The 20646-nt window shown below is 43.8% G+C and overlaps 1 protein-coding gene across 5 annotated transcripts in view; it reads right to left on the reverse strand.

The window, feature by feature from the left end:
* LRRC7 (leucine rich repeat containing 7) overlaps positions 1-20646 on the reverse strand; it is a 508948-nt gene that overhangs the window by 400358 nt on the left and 87944 nt on the right. For 4 of the 5 annotated variants that reach the window (XM_073593756.1, XM_073593759.1, XM_073593760.1 and 1 more), the window contains exon 2: positions 8126-8226. The exons of the other annotated variant lie outside the window; for it this stretch is intronic. In XM_073593756.1, the coding sequence (XP_073449857.1) occupies positions 8126-8225 (100 nt within the window). In that variant the 5' untranslated portion in view covers position 8226. The remainder of the gene's footprint in view (positions 1-8125; positions 8227-20646) is intronic. 5 annotated transcript variants of the gene reach the window in all.

A 20646-nucleotide genomic window follows, 5' to 3' on the forward strand; every position in this document is an offset into this window, starting at 1 on the left:
GGTCTGATTTCAGCGTTATATTTTTTGTTAGTACAAGGTATTTACAACAATAAAAGATGATTATTGATTGGTTGCTATAGTATACTTTGTTTTGTTGAAAAATCCATCTAAAATGGATGAGGTTTGGATTGGCGCCGAATCCCTGATAATAGGAAAATTTGGTGAATCGCAAACATGTGCCACAAATAGTTTTCAGGTTCCGTAAACCCAAGCAGAAGAGATCATCCCTACCGCCTAATAAAATAATCCAGAGCGACTTACCGACAGGCAAGCCCAATATATCCTGAAGACAAAGTTTAGGCAACCGATAAATTGGCCCTCTGCATACACAACTGAACCATTCTTCATAGAAGAGCTCCAGAAAGTTATGCGGTACCTTTAACATGAGCAAACTCTTGGCGTGTTCTATCCTTCAGTGCAATCGGCCCTTGGACAAAGGAGTGCTACGAACAGGACCATCTGGTCACATCACGTTGGATGTGGGGAATTAATCCAAGAAATTTAATTTGAACGCGGCTTGAAATAAAGAGAAATCTATAGTGCCAATTACAGGCGCGGATAAACGGTTTGCGCAAATATCCAGTGGAATCCATATTAATTTACTCTAATTAGTAATCTAACCTTGGTGGCTGATGGAAAAAGAAAGAACCAGCCAGTCATAATTCAGATTACAAAACCAGACTTGTCATAAAGAGACTCACTAAAATAAATATGGAAAATGAAGTTCATCCTGCAAAGAGAATAAAGAATATTCTCCTGTCTGTGCTCCCCATCTCTGCTGTAATGAAGAGAAACCCCCGCTTGAAGAGTCTTCAGAATCTGTCAGCGTCGGTATCCTGGGCCCCTGCTGAGTTCTGTGGTTTCTCCCACTGGCCCCTACATAACTATTGGACAAAGGGGCCAGGGGATCGAACCACTGAGTGTAGAGGGTGACCAGGAACCTGACACTGGCGAAAGTGTCAGATTCTAAAGATTCTTTGGGCATAGGATTCTCTTCATTGCAGCAGAGATTGGCAATGTGGGTATTGAGGTATTGAGGTGAGTATTGACTATTGTCTGTGCAGAGAAAACTTTATTTTAAATAATTATTTTAGCAATCGTTGCTTTAACCGCTTCAGCCCCGGAAGATTTTACCCCCTTCCTGACCAGAGCACTTTGTTGCGATTTGGCACTGTGTCTCTTTAACTGACAATTGCGTGGTCGTGTGATGTTACACCAAAACAAAATTGACGTCCTTTTTTTTCCCCACAAATAGAGCTTTCTTTTGGTGGTATTTGATCACCTCTGCGGTTTTTATTTTTTGCGCTATAAACAAAAAAAGAGCGACAATTTTGAAAAAAAAAAAAACAATATTTTTTACTTTTTTGCTATAATAAATATCCCCCAAAAAGATATAAAAAAACCTTTTTTTTCCTCAGTTTAGGCCAATACAGTATGTATTCTTCTACATATTTTTGGTAAAAAAAATCGCAATAAGCGTATATTGATTGGTTTGCCCAAAGGTTATAGCGTCTACAAAATAGGGGATAGATTTATGGCATTTTTATTATTTTTTTTTTTTATTAGTAATGCAGTAATGTGGCGATCTGCGATTTTTATCATGACTGCGACATTATGGCGGACACATCGGACTCTTTTGACACTATTTTGGGACCATTGTCATATATACAGAGATCAGTGCTTACAAATGCACTGATTACTGTATAAATTACACTGGCAGGGAAGGGGTTAAACACTAGGGGGAGATCAAGGGGTTAAGTGTGTCCTAGGGAGTGATTCTAACTGTGGGGGGAGGGGCTACCACTGACACGACAGCGATCACTGCTCCCGATGACAGAGAAGCCTTTTCTGCCTCCATCTAACAACTGCACTATTTTCTCCATTAGCTCATCCCCCACAGCTATTACCCTTTTGTATAACTTGACCCTCCCTCCTAGATTGTAAGCTCTAAGGAGCAGGGCCCTCTGATTCCTCCTGTATTGAATTGTATTGTACTTGTACTGTCCTCCCTAATGTTGTAAAGAGCTGCGTAAACTGTTGGCGCTATATAAATCCTGTATAATAATAATAAAATGTCACTTGGCAGAGCAGGGAAATGCCTTGTTTACATAGGCATCTCCCCGTTCTGCCTCTCCGTGACACAATCGCGGGACATCAAGTCCGCGGGATCCGCAGACACGGTCACGCTGTACGCGGCAAGAGTGCGGGAGCCCAGTAGTCCCGCCAATTAAAGGGAACGTACAGGTACGCCCATTTGCAGACCCCTGCCATTTTGCCGATGTATATCGGCGTGCAGCAGTCGGCAAATGGTTAAAGTGGTTGTAAACAGCACTTGCTCACTTGTACATACAAGTAAGCTTATAATAAAGCTTACCTGTAGGTATAAGGAATATCTCCGTGCACCATTTAGACCAGTGTTTTTCAACCCTTTTTCAGTCAAGGCACCCTTTAAAAATCATGGACAGTCTTGAGGCGCCCCATTCTAAAATGTAAAAGCTCTTCTAATGCCCCGTACACACGGTCGGATTTTCCGATGGAAAATGTCCAATCGGAGCATGTTGTTGGAAACATGTGTGTGGGCTCCATCTGACATTTTCCATCGGATTTTCCGACACACAAAGTTGGAGAGCAGGAGATAAAATTTTCCGACAACAAAATCCGTTGTCGGAAATTCCGATCGTGTGTACACAAATCCGACGGACAAAGTGCCACGCATGCTCAGAATAAATAAAGAGATGAAAGCTATTGGCCACTGCCCCGTTTATAGTCCCGACGTACATGTTTTACGTCACCGCGTTTAAAACGATCGGATTTTCCGACAACTTTGTGTGACCGTGTGTATGCAAGACAAGTTTGAGCCAACATCCTTCGGAAAAAATCCTAGGATTTTGTTGTCGGAATGTCCGAACAAAGTCCGACCGTGTGTACGCCCTATAATAGTTTTACATGATGCAGCAACATCCACAAGTCCAAGAAGGACACCCAACGTTAGAGGTGATTTATTCTTCCAAAGCAAATACACTGTTGCAAACTGGTACTGATTGTATTCCAATGTTTCTCGTCTCCCTCAGTTTTTCTCCATCACTCAGCTAATGTGACCCCCAACGCTGATGGAGTGGTGCAGGGGAGGGTCAAACAAGGATCCTATGCAGGCAACTGACATCCTACTTATCAAGTGATGACGCCATTGGTTGTTAGGACGCCGGTAGCTAGAAGGTTGTAATGGTGCGCAATGAAAACTTGTGACAATGGGGTTGATTTACTAAAGGCCAATCCACTTTGCACTACAAGTGCACTTGGAAGTGCAGTCGCTGTAGATCTGAGGGGAAGATCTTAAATGAGGGGAAGCTCTGCTATCATCCAATCATGTACAAACAAAAATGCTGTTTTTTATTTTCCTTGCATTTCCCCCTCAGATCTACATCAACTGCGCTTCCAAGTGCACTTGTACAGCAAAGTGGATTGGCCTTTATTAAATAACCCCCCCCCCCAGCCTTCATCCACATGTCGGCTTGTATACAAATTTTGGGCAATTTTTAGGCATTTTGCCAAGGTACCCCTTAAGAAACCTCAAGGCACCCCAGGGTGTCTGGGCACCCTGGTTGAAAAAGACTGGTTTAGAATATAGTCACTACTTCTGCAGCCGGTGACGTCACCAGTGCATGCACACTATTGCTCTGAAGTGACGGCATGCATACACGGGAGTGACGTCATCGCAGCTCAGCCATTCAAATGGCCCAGAAGGAAGACCTGGTAAAGATGGAAGCCCTGTCGGCAGTGACAACGTGCTGCTGGAGGGCTTTGTTTTAAGGCAAATCTCTCATAACGTGCAAGTATGCAATGCATACTAGCACATTATGATATTACCTTGCAGGGGGAGGGAGGAAAGTTTACTACTGCTTTTTAGCATTACTAAAAAAACACATGGTTTGCCCCCCACCCCTCCCAACCATTCCCCCTTAAGCTGAAGACTTGCTAAACATTAGGATGAAACCACTTCTCCTGCCAAATGGCAACATGCAAAAACAACATGGACACACACGTAGATACACACTATTTAATGTTTTGCGTCTACTGGAGTTCTCCTTTAAAACACCCAAAGTCACATGTGCTTCTAGTGGTCTAACTTTATCTGCTTCTTTATTATCAGACCAGGTTTACTTTGTTGCGTTGCGGCTGGTGCACAGGTGCGCTGCAGTTCACTCTGAGTGACTGACCAACGTACCTTACCAAGGACATGCGTTGTAGGGTGGCGCAACACGTCACAACGGGCAAACGTGTGTTTCCAGTGCACTGCCAAAAATTCTACATGCCATTTTTATTGGCGCATTGGACCGCCCGTTGAATATGTTGCCTTAACGCAACACACCTTACTCTGCGTTAACACGATTGGGATATGAATTACAAAGAAATAAATGGGCTGCAAGTAAAACACTTTTATTTGCACGATAACTCAGGTCTCTGGGATACACCTTGATAAACAAATATACTGTATCAAACAACTACACAAACGACACCCTTGAATTTTCATCATTGTTATATAACAGGAGGCTTGAAAACTTCAATGCGCAATTTATAAGCCTGTCAGGAGCATTCAGAAGTCACTTTTACAGACTCAGGAAACTTGAACACCAATACCACCAATGGCTAAAGGATTAAATTTTAGAAAAGCTGTCAATTTTTTTATTGATCAAAGCATAAAAACTCAACAGGAACGCCAGACCAAATGGTAAAAAAAAAGTCCAAATCCCTTTAATAATTCATCATAAGATTACAACAAACATCTGCCGAGTTTCGGTGGTCAATACCCCCTTCATCAGGGCTACAAAAAAAATCCAAAAAAAGGATGTTTTATGTATTTTTTAGCCCTGACGAAGGGACTGTATTGGCTCCCAAAACATCTTGGCTATTAGATGTGATGATAAGTGAATCATTGCGATGATCTGGACTCTTTTGCCATTTGGTTCAGGCCAGGGCATCTGTTTTGTTCTTATGCTTTGAGTGACATTTTGGGAAGGGCCAGTGAGCTTATTGAAAAATCTACCCCCCCCCCCCCTTTTTACTGATCTAATATGTTTTTGTTTTTTCTTTCAAAAGGTTTTACTGATTTACAAAATAAGAAATTGGTACATCCAAATATATATGATAATGACTTTCCCAGTCAAATATCGAGGTACATTTCAAAGAAGACTAATGAAACTATCAAGAAGAATATAACTTTTTCCTTTTGTACGTTGGATAAAACCTAGTCCAGACATAGCGGTAGAAACCACCAACTCCGACACCCCTAATGGGAACTAACTATGTTTCAGGGGTGGTTGGCAATTCCACTGGAACAAATATGTTTTTGAAGCCCCAACGCCTCTCGGATATTTTTTTCTGGTTTATATTGCTGATTGTCCCCACTGGCCAGTTTCAACCTCACTAATGGTCCCAGTGACTATTGTCACTGGGGACAGAATGGTTGGGAAATAAAACAAGAAGTGAAGGGAAATACAATTCCAATGGGGGCACCCTGTTCTGGCGACAACAGTCTAAGGGGGTATCCATTCGCTTTAGAAAGATCCTGCTGTGTCTCTGGAACAGGAAGTGAAGATAAATCTCTCGGATGAGACACAGACAGCAATGCAAAACCTAATAGGGGTCTTAAATATTCCTTACTCAATCCAAAACTAAAAAATAGTTTTGTCTTTAGATGTATTTTAAAGCTGAACTCCAGGTAGCAAAATAACTACAGATTCTGGAAGCTACTTGTGAGGGTGACCCCGCTATAGCTAAACAGCCCCATCAAATTACCTAGTAATGGTTACCAGCAACTTCAATTTTGCCCTCCATCACTGAATAACCATATTAAATATGAAGGAACACCCCGAGAAATGTCACCCCTTCACACCCAGCTTTGGCATCCCTCTACCTAGGTCTTTACTCCCAAGAGTGGGAAGGGCTGCCCAATCATGTAATACAACTGGGACCGGCTGTCACAGTGGTCACATGATCGAGAGCCAGTCCCACTGGCCTCTGATCATTACCAGAGGCCAGGAGCTGCCTATGACAGCTCAGTCACTCTGCTGGGAGCATGAAGTGAGTGCGCTCTCAACACAGAAACCTCAGCCATCCATGGAGTACATGTCATATGTGCATTAAAGGCCACCCTCTTAACCACTACACCTATGTGTTATGTGGGGGGGGGCAATAAGTTAAACTACATTGCTGCCACATCATGGGGTGCAGCTTGGACAGGGTAGTTACCCCTGCTGTGTCCACCCTGGCAGGTTCCTTAAAACTGATAGACAGCGCTCCCTCTAAGGTTGTTTCTACACATAAAAGTAATTTATTATTAAAAGCTAAAATAGTAGCGTTCATTCATCAACAAATACAGAGCAGGGCACAAGCTGCCAAATCAGTCCTGCAGATTACATAGGAGGAACGTGGCTCTCCCTTTGTTATTATCAGAGCTCAGTGACAGCAGAGAGGAGTGCTGCCGGTACGCAGGGAGAGTTGTGATCCGCCTGTGTAATCTGCAGGACTAAGCTGTCCGTTTGACAACTCAGTCCGGCACTGTGGGATGCAAATGCAGGAGAGGCTCACACCCCAGCTGTGCACCCACCCCCCCAGGGAGGGCGCCTCTTCTGCCCCATTCCAGGCCCGGTTTGTGGCAATAGAAGTCAAGCTGCCTCAAATTCAGCAAAAATGGTGGGAACAATATATGGAAATACCCTGCTTCTTTGACCACCTGCTCCTTCCAGCATGACGGTGCACAAATCCAGCTCTATAAAGATATGGTTTGATGAATCTGCTTCGAAGGAACTCAATGGCCTGAGCAGAGCCCTTACCTCAACCATATTGAAAATCTTTGAGATGAATTGGAAAGCTGATTGTGAGCCAGGTTTTCTCATTAAACATCAGTATCTGACCTCAAAATGGCTGAATAGACACAAATTCCCACAAACACAATCTCGTGCAAAGCCTTCATAGGGGGGGGTGGAGGCAGCTACATCCACAAAGGAGACCCCTCTCCATATTCATTCCCATGGTTTTGGAACAGGATGTCCAGCAAGCTCATTAAGACATGCTGGTTACAAGCTTTTGATCATGTGGGGTTGATTTACTAAAACTGGAGAGTCCAACATCTGGCGCAGCTCTGCATAGAAACCAATCAGCTTCCAGTTTTTCTTGTCAAAGCTTAAGTGAACAAACTGAAGTTAGAAGCTGATTGTCTACCATGCACAGCTACACCAAATTTTGCACTCTCCAGTTTTAGTAAATCAACCCCACAGTGTACTTGCACTTCATTGGTTTGCATCCAAGTTACTTATTAGGGAAGGGATCTATATGTCAATTCATGAATGCCAACTGTCCTGGATTTTTACCCTCTGGCCTACCGATGCTGTGCCCCAGTTTATGTCCCGGAATCACAGCAACAACCTTATTTCAGTTACTGCACATGCACAGTAACTCAAAAAGGTATTCATTTGAGAGTTGGCACCAGGATATATTTAAAGGGGGGCCTGGTCAGGGCCAATCCCTAAAGTAGGTGTGATTAGAGTGCACCTACATAGAAAGTAGGCAGGCAAATTACAAATCATGGGTAAGGTAACAGTGTCCCAGGATCCAGGCCCTAATGTTAGTAAATTTGTCAATGCAGAGTCCTTTTTGGGCCCCTTGCACACTGGGCTGTCCAGCTGCAGTGTGCCCCTCCCAGGATTTTATCGCTCAGGAGGGACAGGTGCAGTGTGGCAGCTGATTAAAGTCTATGGCAGGCTGGATGGGGCTGAAAGTTGAAAGTTCAGGGATGAAGGTCCAGAGCGCAGGTCTTGTCTTGTCTCAGGCGAGGTAAACACTAGGAGGGACGAACAGCAGTTGGATGGCCCCCATGTGCAAGGCGCCTAAATGTCTGGAGTTCAACTTTAAGAAATCATTGGCCAGCTGCCATTTTCAGAGTGCATTGGCGACCTGACTCCTATGATCAGCCCAGCTCTGATAAATGTTCAAAGGCGGCAACCTTCTTTAACAGTTCATTTGCTAACCTCCTTTTAATGAAGATGCAGAATCTGCTCAGTCAGCAAGTGTTAGGAAGCAAAACAGAATTAATGGGAAAAAGTTGTTAGCATTGAGGCCAACTTACTCTCTTCTTCCGGCCTCTTCTTCAGTGGGGCGAGCATCTCTTGCACAGCCGAGTTTCCCTGGTATGGTGCAGGATCTTTACACATCCTGAGGTTCTCCATTCTGCAAGAGATGCAGACCACCTCACATCAGTCAGTGTCCAGCAAAACTGAGCACCCTGCAGACAAAACTATGCATCACACTTCGAGCAGAGCTCCACCCAAAATGTTTTTTGGGGGGGACACCATGGGGAAGAGCTAGACCACCTTTCATAGCCTCCTATGGGAAGCTTTCCCCTTACTTCCCACCTTGGATGGACATTGCTGCTAAGGGCTGCTGGCAGTGTCATAGTCCCGCTATAGATTCTTCATATAGAGAGGAATCAACTCACAGCAGTGCCATGGGCGTCAACTGGAGAGGAAGTGAGGGGAAGTCTACCCATTGGGGACACAGATCACAGTAATAACCCAACAGAGGATTTATTGCTTCCCCACTCTATCCAGGACAACAAAAGGTTTTGGTTGGAGATCCACTTTAAATTAGAACCCTCGCTACACCCAGGTAAACTTGGCCTGAAAGTTTGATCAACTGTGACCAGCTCATGTCAGACATAGCTTAAAGGAGAACTCCAGGTAAAGGACATATAAACATTAAAGAGTAAACATCTATTTCACTGTGTCTGCTTTTAGTTTTTGAATGTACTTGCTGACAAAAAAAGAAAATGGGTGCCCTCAGCAGGAAATGAAGTCAATGTATTGCTTCTGCAGATTCCAGAAAATGTACTTACCAATACACACAATGCAGTTTGATCCACCATTGGCTCCTCCTCCATCATCTTAACTTGTGTGCGGGAAGATGCTCTCAGATGATACGGAAGGGGTTTGCTAGAGCCATTGTAGGGATTACTGACACTCACAAGCAGTAATAAAAAAAACAGGGTGCAGAAAATCTATTATCTAAAGTTACCAGGTAATATTTTCCATGACTGGAGTTCTCCTTTATTGATCAGTCTAGTCAATGATCATTTGATGCCTAAAAAAACAGGTTTATGTTATGAGATATATAATATATACTGTATATAAAACGTAAATGGAGGAACACCCACTTTCTCCTCCCCTATGTGTAAAAGTCAATACGAAAGTTGCCATTGCGGCAGTTCACAGTGCGGCTAAGAGATGACAGTCTTTTTCAAGCACTACATCAGGGCTATGGAATGAAGTCAGGTCAGTAAAATTTTCCTCCAGCAGGGGTCCGAGTCTCATATTTGTGCTTTGACCCCAGATCTTTCATATCACAGCCCCTTCCCACACGTACATTGCAGTTTCCCCTTTACATCACAGCCCCCCCCCCATATCACAGTCTTCTTTTTCACATCACAGTCTCTCCTGTACACCACAGCGCCCCCTTTTTACATTGCAGAACCCCCCTCTTTACATCACAGTGCCCTTCTTTATATGACAGCCCCCCCTTTACAATACAGCCCCTTTTACATTACATGACCCCCTTCACTTTACAGCCCCACTTTGCATTACAGTGCCCCATTGACATCACATTATTCCCATTTACAATACAGCCCCCTTTACATCACAGCACTCCCATTTACAATACAGCCCCCCCCCCCTTTACAATATACCCCTCTTTACATCACAGCACTCCCCTTTACAATACAGCCCCCCCCCCCTTTGCAATACAGCCCCCTTTACATCACAGCACTCCCCTTTACAATACAGCTCCCCCCTTTACAATATACCCCTCTTTACATCACAGCACTCCCCTTTACAATACAGCCCCCTTTACATCACAGCACTCCCCTTTACAATACAGCCCCCCCCCCCCCTTTACAATACAGCCCCCTTTACAATACAGCCCCCTTTACATCACAGCACGCCCCTTTACAATACAGCCCCCTTTACAATACAGCCCCCTTTACATCACAGCGCTCCCATTTACAATACAGCCCCCCTTTACAATACAGCCCCATTTACATCACAGCACCCCCCTTTACAAGCTAACCTTAGACAGCACATACAGTGAGGGAAAAAAGTATTTGACCCCCTGCTGATTTAGTACATTTGCCCCACTGACAAAGAAATGATCGGTCTATAATTTTAATGGTAGGTTTATTTTAACAGTGAGAGACAGAATAACAACAAAAATATCCAGAAAAACGAATTTAAAAAAAAGTTACAAATGGATTTGCATTTTAATTTGATCCCCTATCAATCAGCAAGATTTCTGGCTCCCAGGTGTCTTCTATACGTGTAATGAGCTGAGATTAGGAGCACTCTATTAAAGGGAGTGCTCCTAATCTCAGCTTGTTACCTGTATAAAAGATGCAATAAATCAGATTCCAATCTCTCCACCATGGCCAAGACCAAAGAGCTGTTCAAGGATGTCAGGGACAAGATTGTAGACCTACACAAGGCTGGAATGGGCTACAAGACCATCACCAAACAGCTTGGTGAGAGGGTGACAACAGTTGGTGCGATTATTTGCAAATGGAAGAAACACAAATTACAGTGCCTTGAAAAAGTATTCACACCCCTTGAAATGTTCCACATTTTGTCATGTTACAACCAAAAATGTAAATGTATATTATTGGGATTTTATGTGATAGACCAACACAAAGTGGCACATAATTGTAAAGTGGATGTTTTTCAACATTTTCTACAAATAAATATGTGAATAGTGTGGGGGGTGCATTTGTATTCAGCCCCCCTGAGTCAATACTTTGTAGAACCACCTTTTGCTGCAATTACAGCTGCAAGTCTTTTTGGGGGTTGTTTCTACCAACTCTGAACATCTACAGAGTGACATTTTTGCCCATTCTTCTTTGCAAAAGTCTTGCCACAGATTCTCAATTGGATTTAGGTCTGGACTTTGACTGGGCCATTCTAACACATGAATATGCTAAACCATTCCACTGTAGCTCTGGCTGTATGTTTAGGGTCATTGTCCTGCTGGAAGGTGAACCTTCGCCCCAGTCTCAAGTCTTTTGCAGACTCTAACAGGTTTTCTTCTAATGCCGTGTACACACGACCGGACTTTCCGTCAGAGTAGACTCTGACGGTCTTTCCGACGGAGTTCTGACAGAGTTCCGCTGAAACGGACTTGCCTACACACGATCACACCAAAGTCCGCTCGTTTAGAACGTGATGGCGTACGACGGGACTAGAAAAAGGAAGTTGAATAGCCAGTAGCCAATAGCTGCCCTTGCGTCATTTTTGGTCCGTCTGAATAGCATACAGATGAACCATTTTCCCGATAGGCATTGAGACCGTTGGAAAGATTTGAAACATATTCTATTTCTAGGTCCGTCAGAATTTTCAAAAGGAAAAGTCAGATGAAGCCCACACACAATCGGAATGTCCGACGGAATGATTCCGTCAGACCTTTTCTGCCGGAAAGTCCGGTCGTGTGTATGCGGCATAAGATCGTCCTGTATTTGGCGCCATTCATTTTCCCATCAACTCTGACCAGCTTCCTTGTAACTGCTGGAGAAAATTATCCCCACAGCATGTTGCTGCCGCCACCATGTTTCACAGTGGGGATGGTGTGTTCAGGGTGATGTGCAGTGTTAGTTTTCTGCCACACATTGCGTTTTGTTTTTAGGCCAAAAAGGTAAATTTTGGTCTCATCTGACCAGAGCACCTTCTTCCACATGTTTGCTGCGTCCCCCACATGGCTTCGCACAAACTGCAAACAGGACTTCTTATGGCTTTCTTTAAAACAACGGGTTACTTCTTGCCACTTGCCATAAAGGCCAGATTTGTGGAGAGCACGACTAATAGTTGTGCTGTGGACAGATTCTTCCACCTGAGCTGTGGATCTCTTCAGCTGCTTGGCTGCTTCTCTGATTAATGCTCTCCTTGCCCACTCTGTCAGTTTAGGTGGACGGCCATGTCTTGGTAGGTTTGCAGTTGTGCCATACTCTTTCCATTTTCAGGCGATGGACTGAACAGAGCTCCGTGAGATGTTCAAAGCTTAGGATATTTTTTTATAACCTAACCCTACTTTAAACTTCTCCACAACTTTATCCCTGACCTGTCCAGTGTATTCCTTGGCCTTCATAATGCTGTTTGTTCACTGTGGTTTTCTAACAAACCTTTGAGGGCTTCACAGAACAGCTGTATTTATACAGATTGAGATTTGATTATGCACATGTGAACTCTGCTTACGAATTAGGTGACTTCTGAAGGCAATTGGTTCCACTAGATCTTAGGGGTATCAGAGTAAAGGGGGCTGAATACAAATGCACGCCTCACTTTTCACATATTTATTTGTAAAAAATGTTGAGAACCATTTATCATTTTCTTTCCACTTTACAATTAAGTGCCACTATGTGTTGGTCTATCACATAAAATCCCAATAGAATAAATTTACATTTTTGGTTGTAACATAAAAAAATATGGAAAATTTCAAGGCATTGTACATATTTATGCATATTTCTGGAATGTGCCACTATGTGTTAACAGTCTTGTTAACCGAAGAGCAGCTTCTAAATTAGTGTTAGCTTTCACACTTCCTGTTTTGGCTTTTATCATTCAGACATCTGCTCTACCTTCATGTAACTATGATGGGCAAACTTCTACACCTTGACAGTTGGATGGGATTAAATTTATAATTAAATAAAATGAATAGCCTTTAACACTTTAATTACTTTATTTTGCTGCAATATCCCCCAGTCTGCATCAGACACACCCCTGGGAATGTTCGAAGATGGTGGGAGATGTAATTCTTTTTTTTTTTATAAAAACTATCAGATCTGTTAACAAATTATTCATTTTGGAGAACTTATAGACATATCCTCTGATCATATATTGCTGCACAAAAATAAAAAAAAAATGTCAACTCCCCAAATTCTTGTACCTCCTACAAGCCCCACAAGCCCTGCTCCATATACCCTCCAATTCTTTTGATCGGGTAAGGGTGATGTTTTACGACTTTATCTGGGCACATAAACGACCAAGACTGAACAGACGACAGCTCTCGCTACCCAAAATTTATGGTGGCCTAGCGGTACCAGACTTACGTAAATACCAACGGGCGACCCACCTGACCAGATTATTGACTGGAATCGCCATCAGACCACTAAATTGTGGCCTCTCCTGGAACAGTCCCAATGCAAAATCCCACTAGACAGAGCACCTTGGTGCCACTAATTGCTGCCAAATGCTATAAAAAAATCATCCTCTGGTGGGGCTGACTACGCGGATTTGCTCGTTCCTTTTCAATAGATCCTCTCTTTCGTCAACCCGCTCCCCACTATATCCGAAACTTGGAAACCTACTTTTCCCCCCAGGATCCCAAGACCCTGTCTTCCGCTCCTTGAAGAAATCTGGTTGCTTCCAAGCTTCCCATTCCCTCACCCATAGTAGGTGGCCATCCCTAGCCAAGCTCATGAATCCAGAGGGAGTGTTTCGATTGGACCACTGGTGGGCCCTCCAAATTAACCACTTTTTCAAGTCCTTACCTCTCCCAGACAGTTTCTGCCAAACTCTTACCACCTTCGAGACTTATGCCCTGTACACACGGTCGGACATTAATCGGACGTACCGACAACAAAATCCATGGATTTTTTCCGACGGATGTTGGCTCAAACTTGTCTTGCATACACACGGTCACACGAATAACTTTCATCTCTTAATATATTCTGAGCATGTGTGGCACTTTGTGCGTCGGATTTGTGTACACACATATCGGAATTTCCGACAACGGATTTTGTTGTCGGAAAATTTTATAGCAAGCTCTCAAACTTTGTGTGTCGGAAATTCCTATGGAAAATGTGTGATGGAGCCCACACACGGTCAGAATTTCGGACAACAAGGTCCTATCACACATTTTCCATTGGAAAATCCTATCGCGTGTACAGGGCATAACTGTTCAGAGGAGGGCACCATGCCTCACACCCTATCGGCCACCTACCAATTGCTGATTACGCCGCCTGATGGCTACAACCCACTATGCCTTAGTACATGGGAGAAGGATATTAAGAGTATGCTCTCCTCATGTCAAAAGCAAAATATTCTCCGCTTCACTTATAAATCCTCTGTATGTACAAAGATACAGGACACTAACTTCAAAATTGTCACCAGATGGTACAATACTCCTGCAAAATTACAAAAGTTCTGCTGGAGGTGCCAAGAGGTCTGGGGAACAATTCTCCACATCTTCTGGACCTGCCCTAAGCTGGAACAGTTCTGGAAGACAATCCAGCACATTGCCCAAAAGTTTACCGAGCGCCCCATCCCAGACGATCCAGCCTTATTACTGCTCCATGGCTCCAAAATTCCAAGCAAAATTTATAAAAAATCTATAATTCGCAATCTCCTCGACTCGGTCAAGACGTGCATACCTCTATGCTGGAAATCCACACAACCTCCATCCATAGGCTCAAAAAAGTGGACAGGGCCGTCTTTAAGGCAGGGCAAAAGGGGCAGCTGCCCTGGGCCCTGTCATTGTTGTGGGGCCCAAAGCAGCTGCATCATACTTGCCAACTATCCAAGTTTAAAATCCCTTGCCCCTTGAAGTTTTAGTCCTGTGCTGTGTCCTGATATCTCAGTGTGAAGTGCTGCTACTAATGCTGCCCAGATCTGCCCTATTGTTGTGTACAGATGACTCACCTGAAGACCCTTTGTTTACATATAAATAACCGGCATTCATATGTAAATAGTGGCGGCATTACTAAGTAATTAGCTGCGGCCGGCGGCATTGATATGTAAATAAAGGCGACGTTCATATGTATATTAGGCTCCCCTGCAGTGAGGAGATGATGTGCTGTAACCTCTAGTAACCAATCAGTGAGCAGTATTACTATACAGTAATCTCTAGCAACCAATTAACAAGCAGTAATAATTTGCTGTAACCTCTAGCAACTGATCAGTGAGCCGTAATGTGTGCTGTAACCTCTAGCAACTAGTCAGTAAGCAGTAATGATATGCTGTAACCACTGGCAACCAATCACAATTGTTGCCTGATCTGATACAGTAAACTGATTTTAAGTCTAATGCCGCGTACACACGAGCGGACTTTACGGCAGACTTTGTCCGGCGGATGGGATTTCGACGGACAATTCGATCGTGTGTGGGCTCCAGCGGACTTTGTTTTCTCAAAAGTTGGAGGGACTTAGATTTGAAACATGTTTTAAATCTATCCGTCGAACTCGAGTCCGGTCGAAAAGTCCGCTCGTCTGTATGCTAGTTCGATGGACAAAAAGCCAGGCTAGGGCAGCTATTGGCTACTGGCTATGAACTTCCTTGTTTTAGTCCGGTCGTACGTCATCACGTACGAATTCGACTGACTTTGGTGGATTGTGTGTAGGCAAATCTGTTCATTCGGAAAGTCCGTCGAAAAGTCCGCCGGGCAAAGTCTGCCGCAAAGTCCGCTCGTGTGTACGCGGCATTACTGCTATTTATTGTATGTCTCAGAGCAGGTGGAGAGTGAAATTGAATGGGGGGGGCCCCAAGAAAATTTTTGCCCAGGGTCCAATCAATATTAAAGAAGGCCCTGACCCTGGTAGAGTCAGGATGGACGTCAGTAGCCTGCTGATGCTATCCACCGACCCTTCCTGTTTGTACTGCAACCCAGGAGATGCGCATTCATCACCCCCCCCCCCCCCCAGGCCCCGTTCCCCCCTGCCCCCATCCCCCTATCTCTCTCCCTTTCCTCCCCTCTTTACCCTCCCCCCCTCCCACCTAACCCCTCTTTGCTCCTCCAAACTTCCAGTAGTTTTCTCGCCTTTTTCTTTGTTCATCTTCTTCCCTCTCTTCTGTCTCTATTCTTGTATTTTTTCTAATATTAATATAATATTTTAAAAGGTTGGGACGGGGACCACGAGACCACCCATTGCAGCACATTAAATTCCGATGGAATAGACATTTAATGATTTTAGCAGTAGAGGTTTACAACCATATTCTTTCAGACCCTCCAAAGGGTTGACTTTACATGTTAAGAGTTAAAGGTATGCTTGTCATGTTTTGCTTACTTGTATCTAGCACCTCTGTCTATGACATGGTATGTTGTTTTACCTCACCCAATGCCATTGTACCTCTTTCATGTAACTGAAGAGCCACAATGAGATCCTTACCAGTTAATGGGAATGATGGTTCAGGAGTTGCACCCCACCAACAATAATTTTCCCCTACTTAGTTTTCTTTGTTATTTATTTTATATTTTATGTTTTGTTATTGATTGTACCACTATTATGCTCTTACGTGATATTTAATGTTGACCTCTTGTCCTACTTCTGTAACCATAATGTCAATAGAAAATTGTAATACAAAATTCTACTTGTTCAATAAAAATCATAGAAAAAAAGTTTATCTAAAGTTGAAACTTTTTTCAGTTTTGGATAGAGTAGTGAAGGGTTAGGACCATGCCAGGTTCTTACTGCTGTCTATGTCCCCACTCCCCACTGGGGTGATGAACTCTCTCCAAAATATTACAGTTGCTCCCTAACAGTAAAAACCTTAAAGGGGTTGTAAACCCTTGTGTTTTTTCACCTTAATGCATCTATGCATTAAGGTGAAAAAACTTCTGCCAGTGACTGGCCCCCCGTTTTACTTACCTGAGGCCCGTACTTCCCTCGGCGGAGACGCGCTGCCCCTCTCTACATGGGGTCCCGACTCTTGATTGGATAGATTAATAGCAGCGCAGCCATTGGCTCCCGCTGCTGTCAATCAAATCCAATGACGCGGGCCCCAGGGGGGCGGGGCCGAGTCCGGCATCTGGTCTATGGACGCCAAATGCAGGACTTCACGGTATATCTTCAGGACAGAAAGTGAACAGAAATCTCCACAATGGAACACAGAAGGCAAAAAATAAGCCTGAAGGAGGTTTTAGTCCTTCCCTACTCTAGCCACTGTACAAGACATCAGGAATGTGTCCTGAACAGCAGGTATATTTCTCCGATATTTGAGTTGTGGTCCCTTTAAGGGAGACAGTTTGAAGACTTGGTTAAGTACTCGGGGTTCTCAATCATGCAGGGTGAGGGGTTCCGGAATAGTCCAGTTGGAAAGATTGGACTGATTGTTAGTACTGTCTAAATTGGTAATTTCTTATCAGGGACCTTGAACTGTGGAGGTTCAAGTTTTGGGAGGGGAGAACCTCCAAGCCCTGACCAAACTCAGTTGACTGATGCTTCCGGGCTATCTCAGATCACACCACAATTAAAAAAAAAAGTTTTGGCCTTAGATATAATCCAGTTCACCTTGGTTAGAACCAACTGCATTATAGAATATAGCCTGGTACACACGATCAGATTTTCCGACAGGAAATGTGTGATGACAGGCTGTTGGCGGAAAATCAGACCGTTTGTATGCTCCATCGGACAATTGTTGTCAGATTTTCCGCGGACAAATGTTGGATGGCAGGTTTTAAAATTTTCCGCTGACAAATGTCTGTTGTTGGATTATTCGAGCATGTGTACACAAGTCCATCGGACAAAAGTCCAAAGTACAAACACGCATGCTCGGAAGCAAGGAGGAGCCAGAAGCGGTCGGTCTTGTAAACTAGTGTTTGTAATGGAGAATTTACATTTGTGACGCGGCAAATTATGAAATCTCCAAATGCAGCGCACGATTCTATTCTTCTTTAATGGGATAATAATGAAGCTGCTTTGCTGGTGATACTGATGGAGTTATTGCAAACCAATTTTCAAAGGCTTTTTTTTTTCTAGTGATATCAAGAATAATATTATCATGCTTTTTTATTTTTTTATTTGGGCAAGTTACCACAACACCATTATCCTGGAGTTTTTTAAGATCAAAGATACAACTATGTCGGTGTCCCTTGTCAATTTTACTTTATATTTTTTTAATGTAACTGCCGACTCCCAAACTGTCATTTGAAGTAAAACACATAGCCAAGTATTATTCTACACAATTTTTTTTATTGTGCATTAAAAAAAGAAAACAAATAAAATTAGACATGCTATCTGCCAATAGAACTTAACCAAAAAGTACATTCTATGTATCAAAAAATATAGAAAATATACCAAATCAAATCATTATTAATTAACCAAAAAATAAAATAAAAGCCTCATGCATGTGTCCTGCTTCTTAATATAGGGGGTCAACAATGCCAAGAGTTGGCGAAAGCAGGGGTCCGTCATCCGGAGATAATTCCAAAAATCATCCGGATTATTCTCCTGGAGCTCCTGCAGCAAAGGCATATGACATAATTGGTCACAATTAATAAAGCAACCAATTTTTGGTCAAAGAACTCCTCCTCCTCTTGTTACTGGACTGGACTTGGGTCAAAGCAATAACTCCAAGGCCAATAATAAATAACACGTTATCTCCTCATATTCTGCAACATGTCTGGTTGACGAACGGCCGTTCAGAAACGAGCCAAAAAGCACGAAACGAAAAGTGCTAAATGAAAAGCGTGAAATGAAAAGCGTGAATCAACACTCACCAAACTTCTACTAACACGAAATTAGCAGAAGGAGCCCAAAGGGTGGCGCTAAAGAGCTGAAAAACAACGTGGTACGTCACTACGTTCGTATTTGTTGGCCGACAATTCCTTGCCGTTTGTATGCAAGACAAGTTTGGGCTAACGCCCTTCGGACAAAAGTCCACGGTTTTGTTGGCCAACAATCCGATCGTGTGTACGAGGCTTATGTGTAATTCCTACAAAAGGGATTTGTTCGCAACTATGTCACTGTGATGCTATCAGCGGTTGATGACAGTCAAGACTTTAGTTCCACCTGTACAACACTGTGCGATGCGGATCCCATGACATCTGTACCTGTGCACATCTTTATGGAGCTGTGACAGCTGGTGACAAGTGATTGCCTGCTAAAAACAAGCAGCATAACTGTATAATGCTTTGTTAGTGAAGATCATACAACCAGCGAGTCATTAGGCTTTATGGTGCTTGTTCAGTTCTTTGCACTGGCTTCTGGCAGCAACATATTAATAGCCACACAACCCACACAGCTGCTATGAGCCCTGGGGGGCTGGAAGGGGATCTATAGAGGGGGGCTGTTAATGCATTTTAAGCATACAAAATCTGTGTGTATTAGGTGATAACATAAGTCTAGCATTGTATTTTTAAGACTGAAGAGGATGCTATTGACACTGACTCTACCCCCCATGTAACATTAACAGTCAAGAAGAGGTGACATCAGACGTACAGGAGGAGACTTCAGAATGGTTGTCACTGGTCACAGATCCCAATTTTTTTTTTTGCTGTTTCAGTTGTGTAGATCTATTGCCCTCTAGGCCTGCAAGAAGCTGATGCCAGGTCCGATTTGGGTACTTACATTATTAAAGAAGAATCCCAGGTATTTTTACATAGTCACAGTGATCCAGGTTGGACCAATGTAACTATTCTTATATTATACTTGTGGAAACCCCCTGGAAGCTGAAAATCACTGTAAAGGGTACGACTACTAGAGTGATCTCCACTAGCTTCCAGGTCCCATGCCGAGCGACTGCCCTGCTGCATTGTAAAAACAGGAGCTCACTCGCTTGGCATAGGCGCCATTCCGATAATGCTTTGCATTTTCTCAATGAAAGCTAATCATCCTCTGATTGGACGAGGCAGAGAGCATGATATCATTGCCCTACCACTCCACCACATTCAGTTAGAAAATGCTTTCCATTCATTGATCAAATGCAAAACGAACTTCAAATGGCGCCTGTGCCGAGCGGCTGACTCTCCATCAGGGAAGGTGCTCGGCATAGAACCCGGAAGCTAGTGGAGATCACTGGTGTTACTGTGTGAATGGACAAAGGGAGCTGTGACTCGGCTCAGGTGCCCCCATAGCAAACTGCTTGCTGTGGGGGCACTGAACAGGAGGGAGGGGCCAGGAGTGCCGAAGAGGGACCTGAGAAGAGGAGGATCCGGACTGCTCTGTGCAAAACCAACTGCACAGGGCAGGTGAGTATAACATGTTTGTTATTTTTATAGGAAAAAAAACCAAGAACTACCGTATTTATCAGAGTATAACACGCACTTCAGCTCCCTGCTGTCTCTGAGAGAAGAGGAGGAGCGAGCGCCACTGAATTACACAGAGCCGCAATCTCCTGTGTACCCAGCGCTCTGTCATTCACAGCCACGCCTCCGGGCCCCGCATTGGGCCACTGTTCTGTCTATCATATGAGCAGGACCAGGAGGCGTGGCTTTGAGTGACGGAGCACCGGGTACACAGGAGGATGTGGCTCTGTGTAATTCAGTGGCGCTCGCTCCTCCTCTTCCCTCGGAGACAGCAGGGATAATTCAACACTGGCGAGGCTGCAATAATGGGAAAGGTGAGGCTGTAGATGGGCACTGAACAGGCTGCATTGATGGGCAATTTATAGGCTGCAGATGGGCATGGAACAGGATGCATTGTTGGTCAATTTAATGGCTGCAGATGGGCACTAAGCAGGGTGCATTGATGAGCTGTGACCCTAATTTTGCTTCAGAGTTCTTTATTTAAAATGTAAGTTTTTTTCCTTAACCTCCCTGGCGGTTTTCCCGAGTGTGGCTTGGGGTTAAATTTCAGCACCATCGGCGGTGCTGTATACTTACCTTGTCCCCAGGATCCTGCGATGT

The sequence above is a fragment of the Aquarana catesbeiana genome, linkage group LG07 (assembly GCF_042186555.1).
Source record: "Aquarana catesbeiana isolate 2022-GZ linkage group LG07, ASM4218655v1, whole genome shotgun sequence".
NCBI lineage: Eukaryota > Metazoa > Chordata > Amphibia > Anura > Ranidae > Aquarana > Aquarana catesbeiana.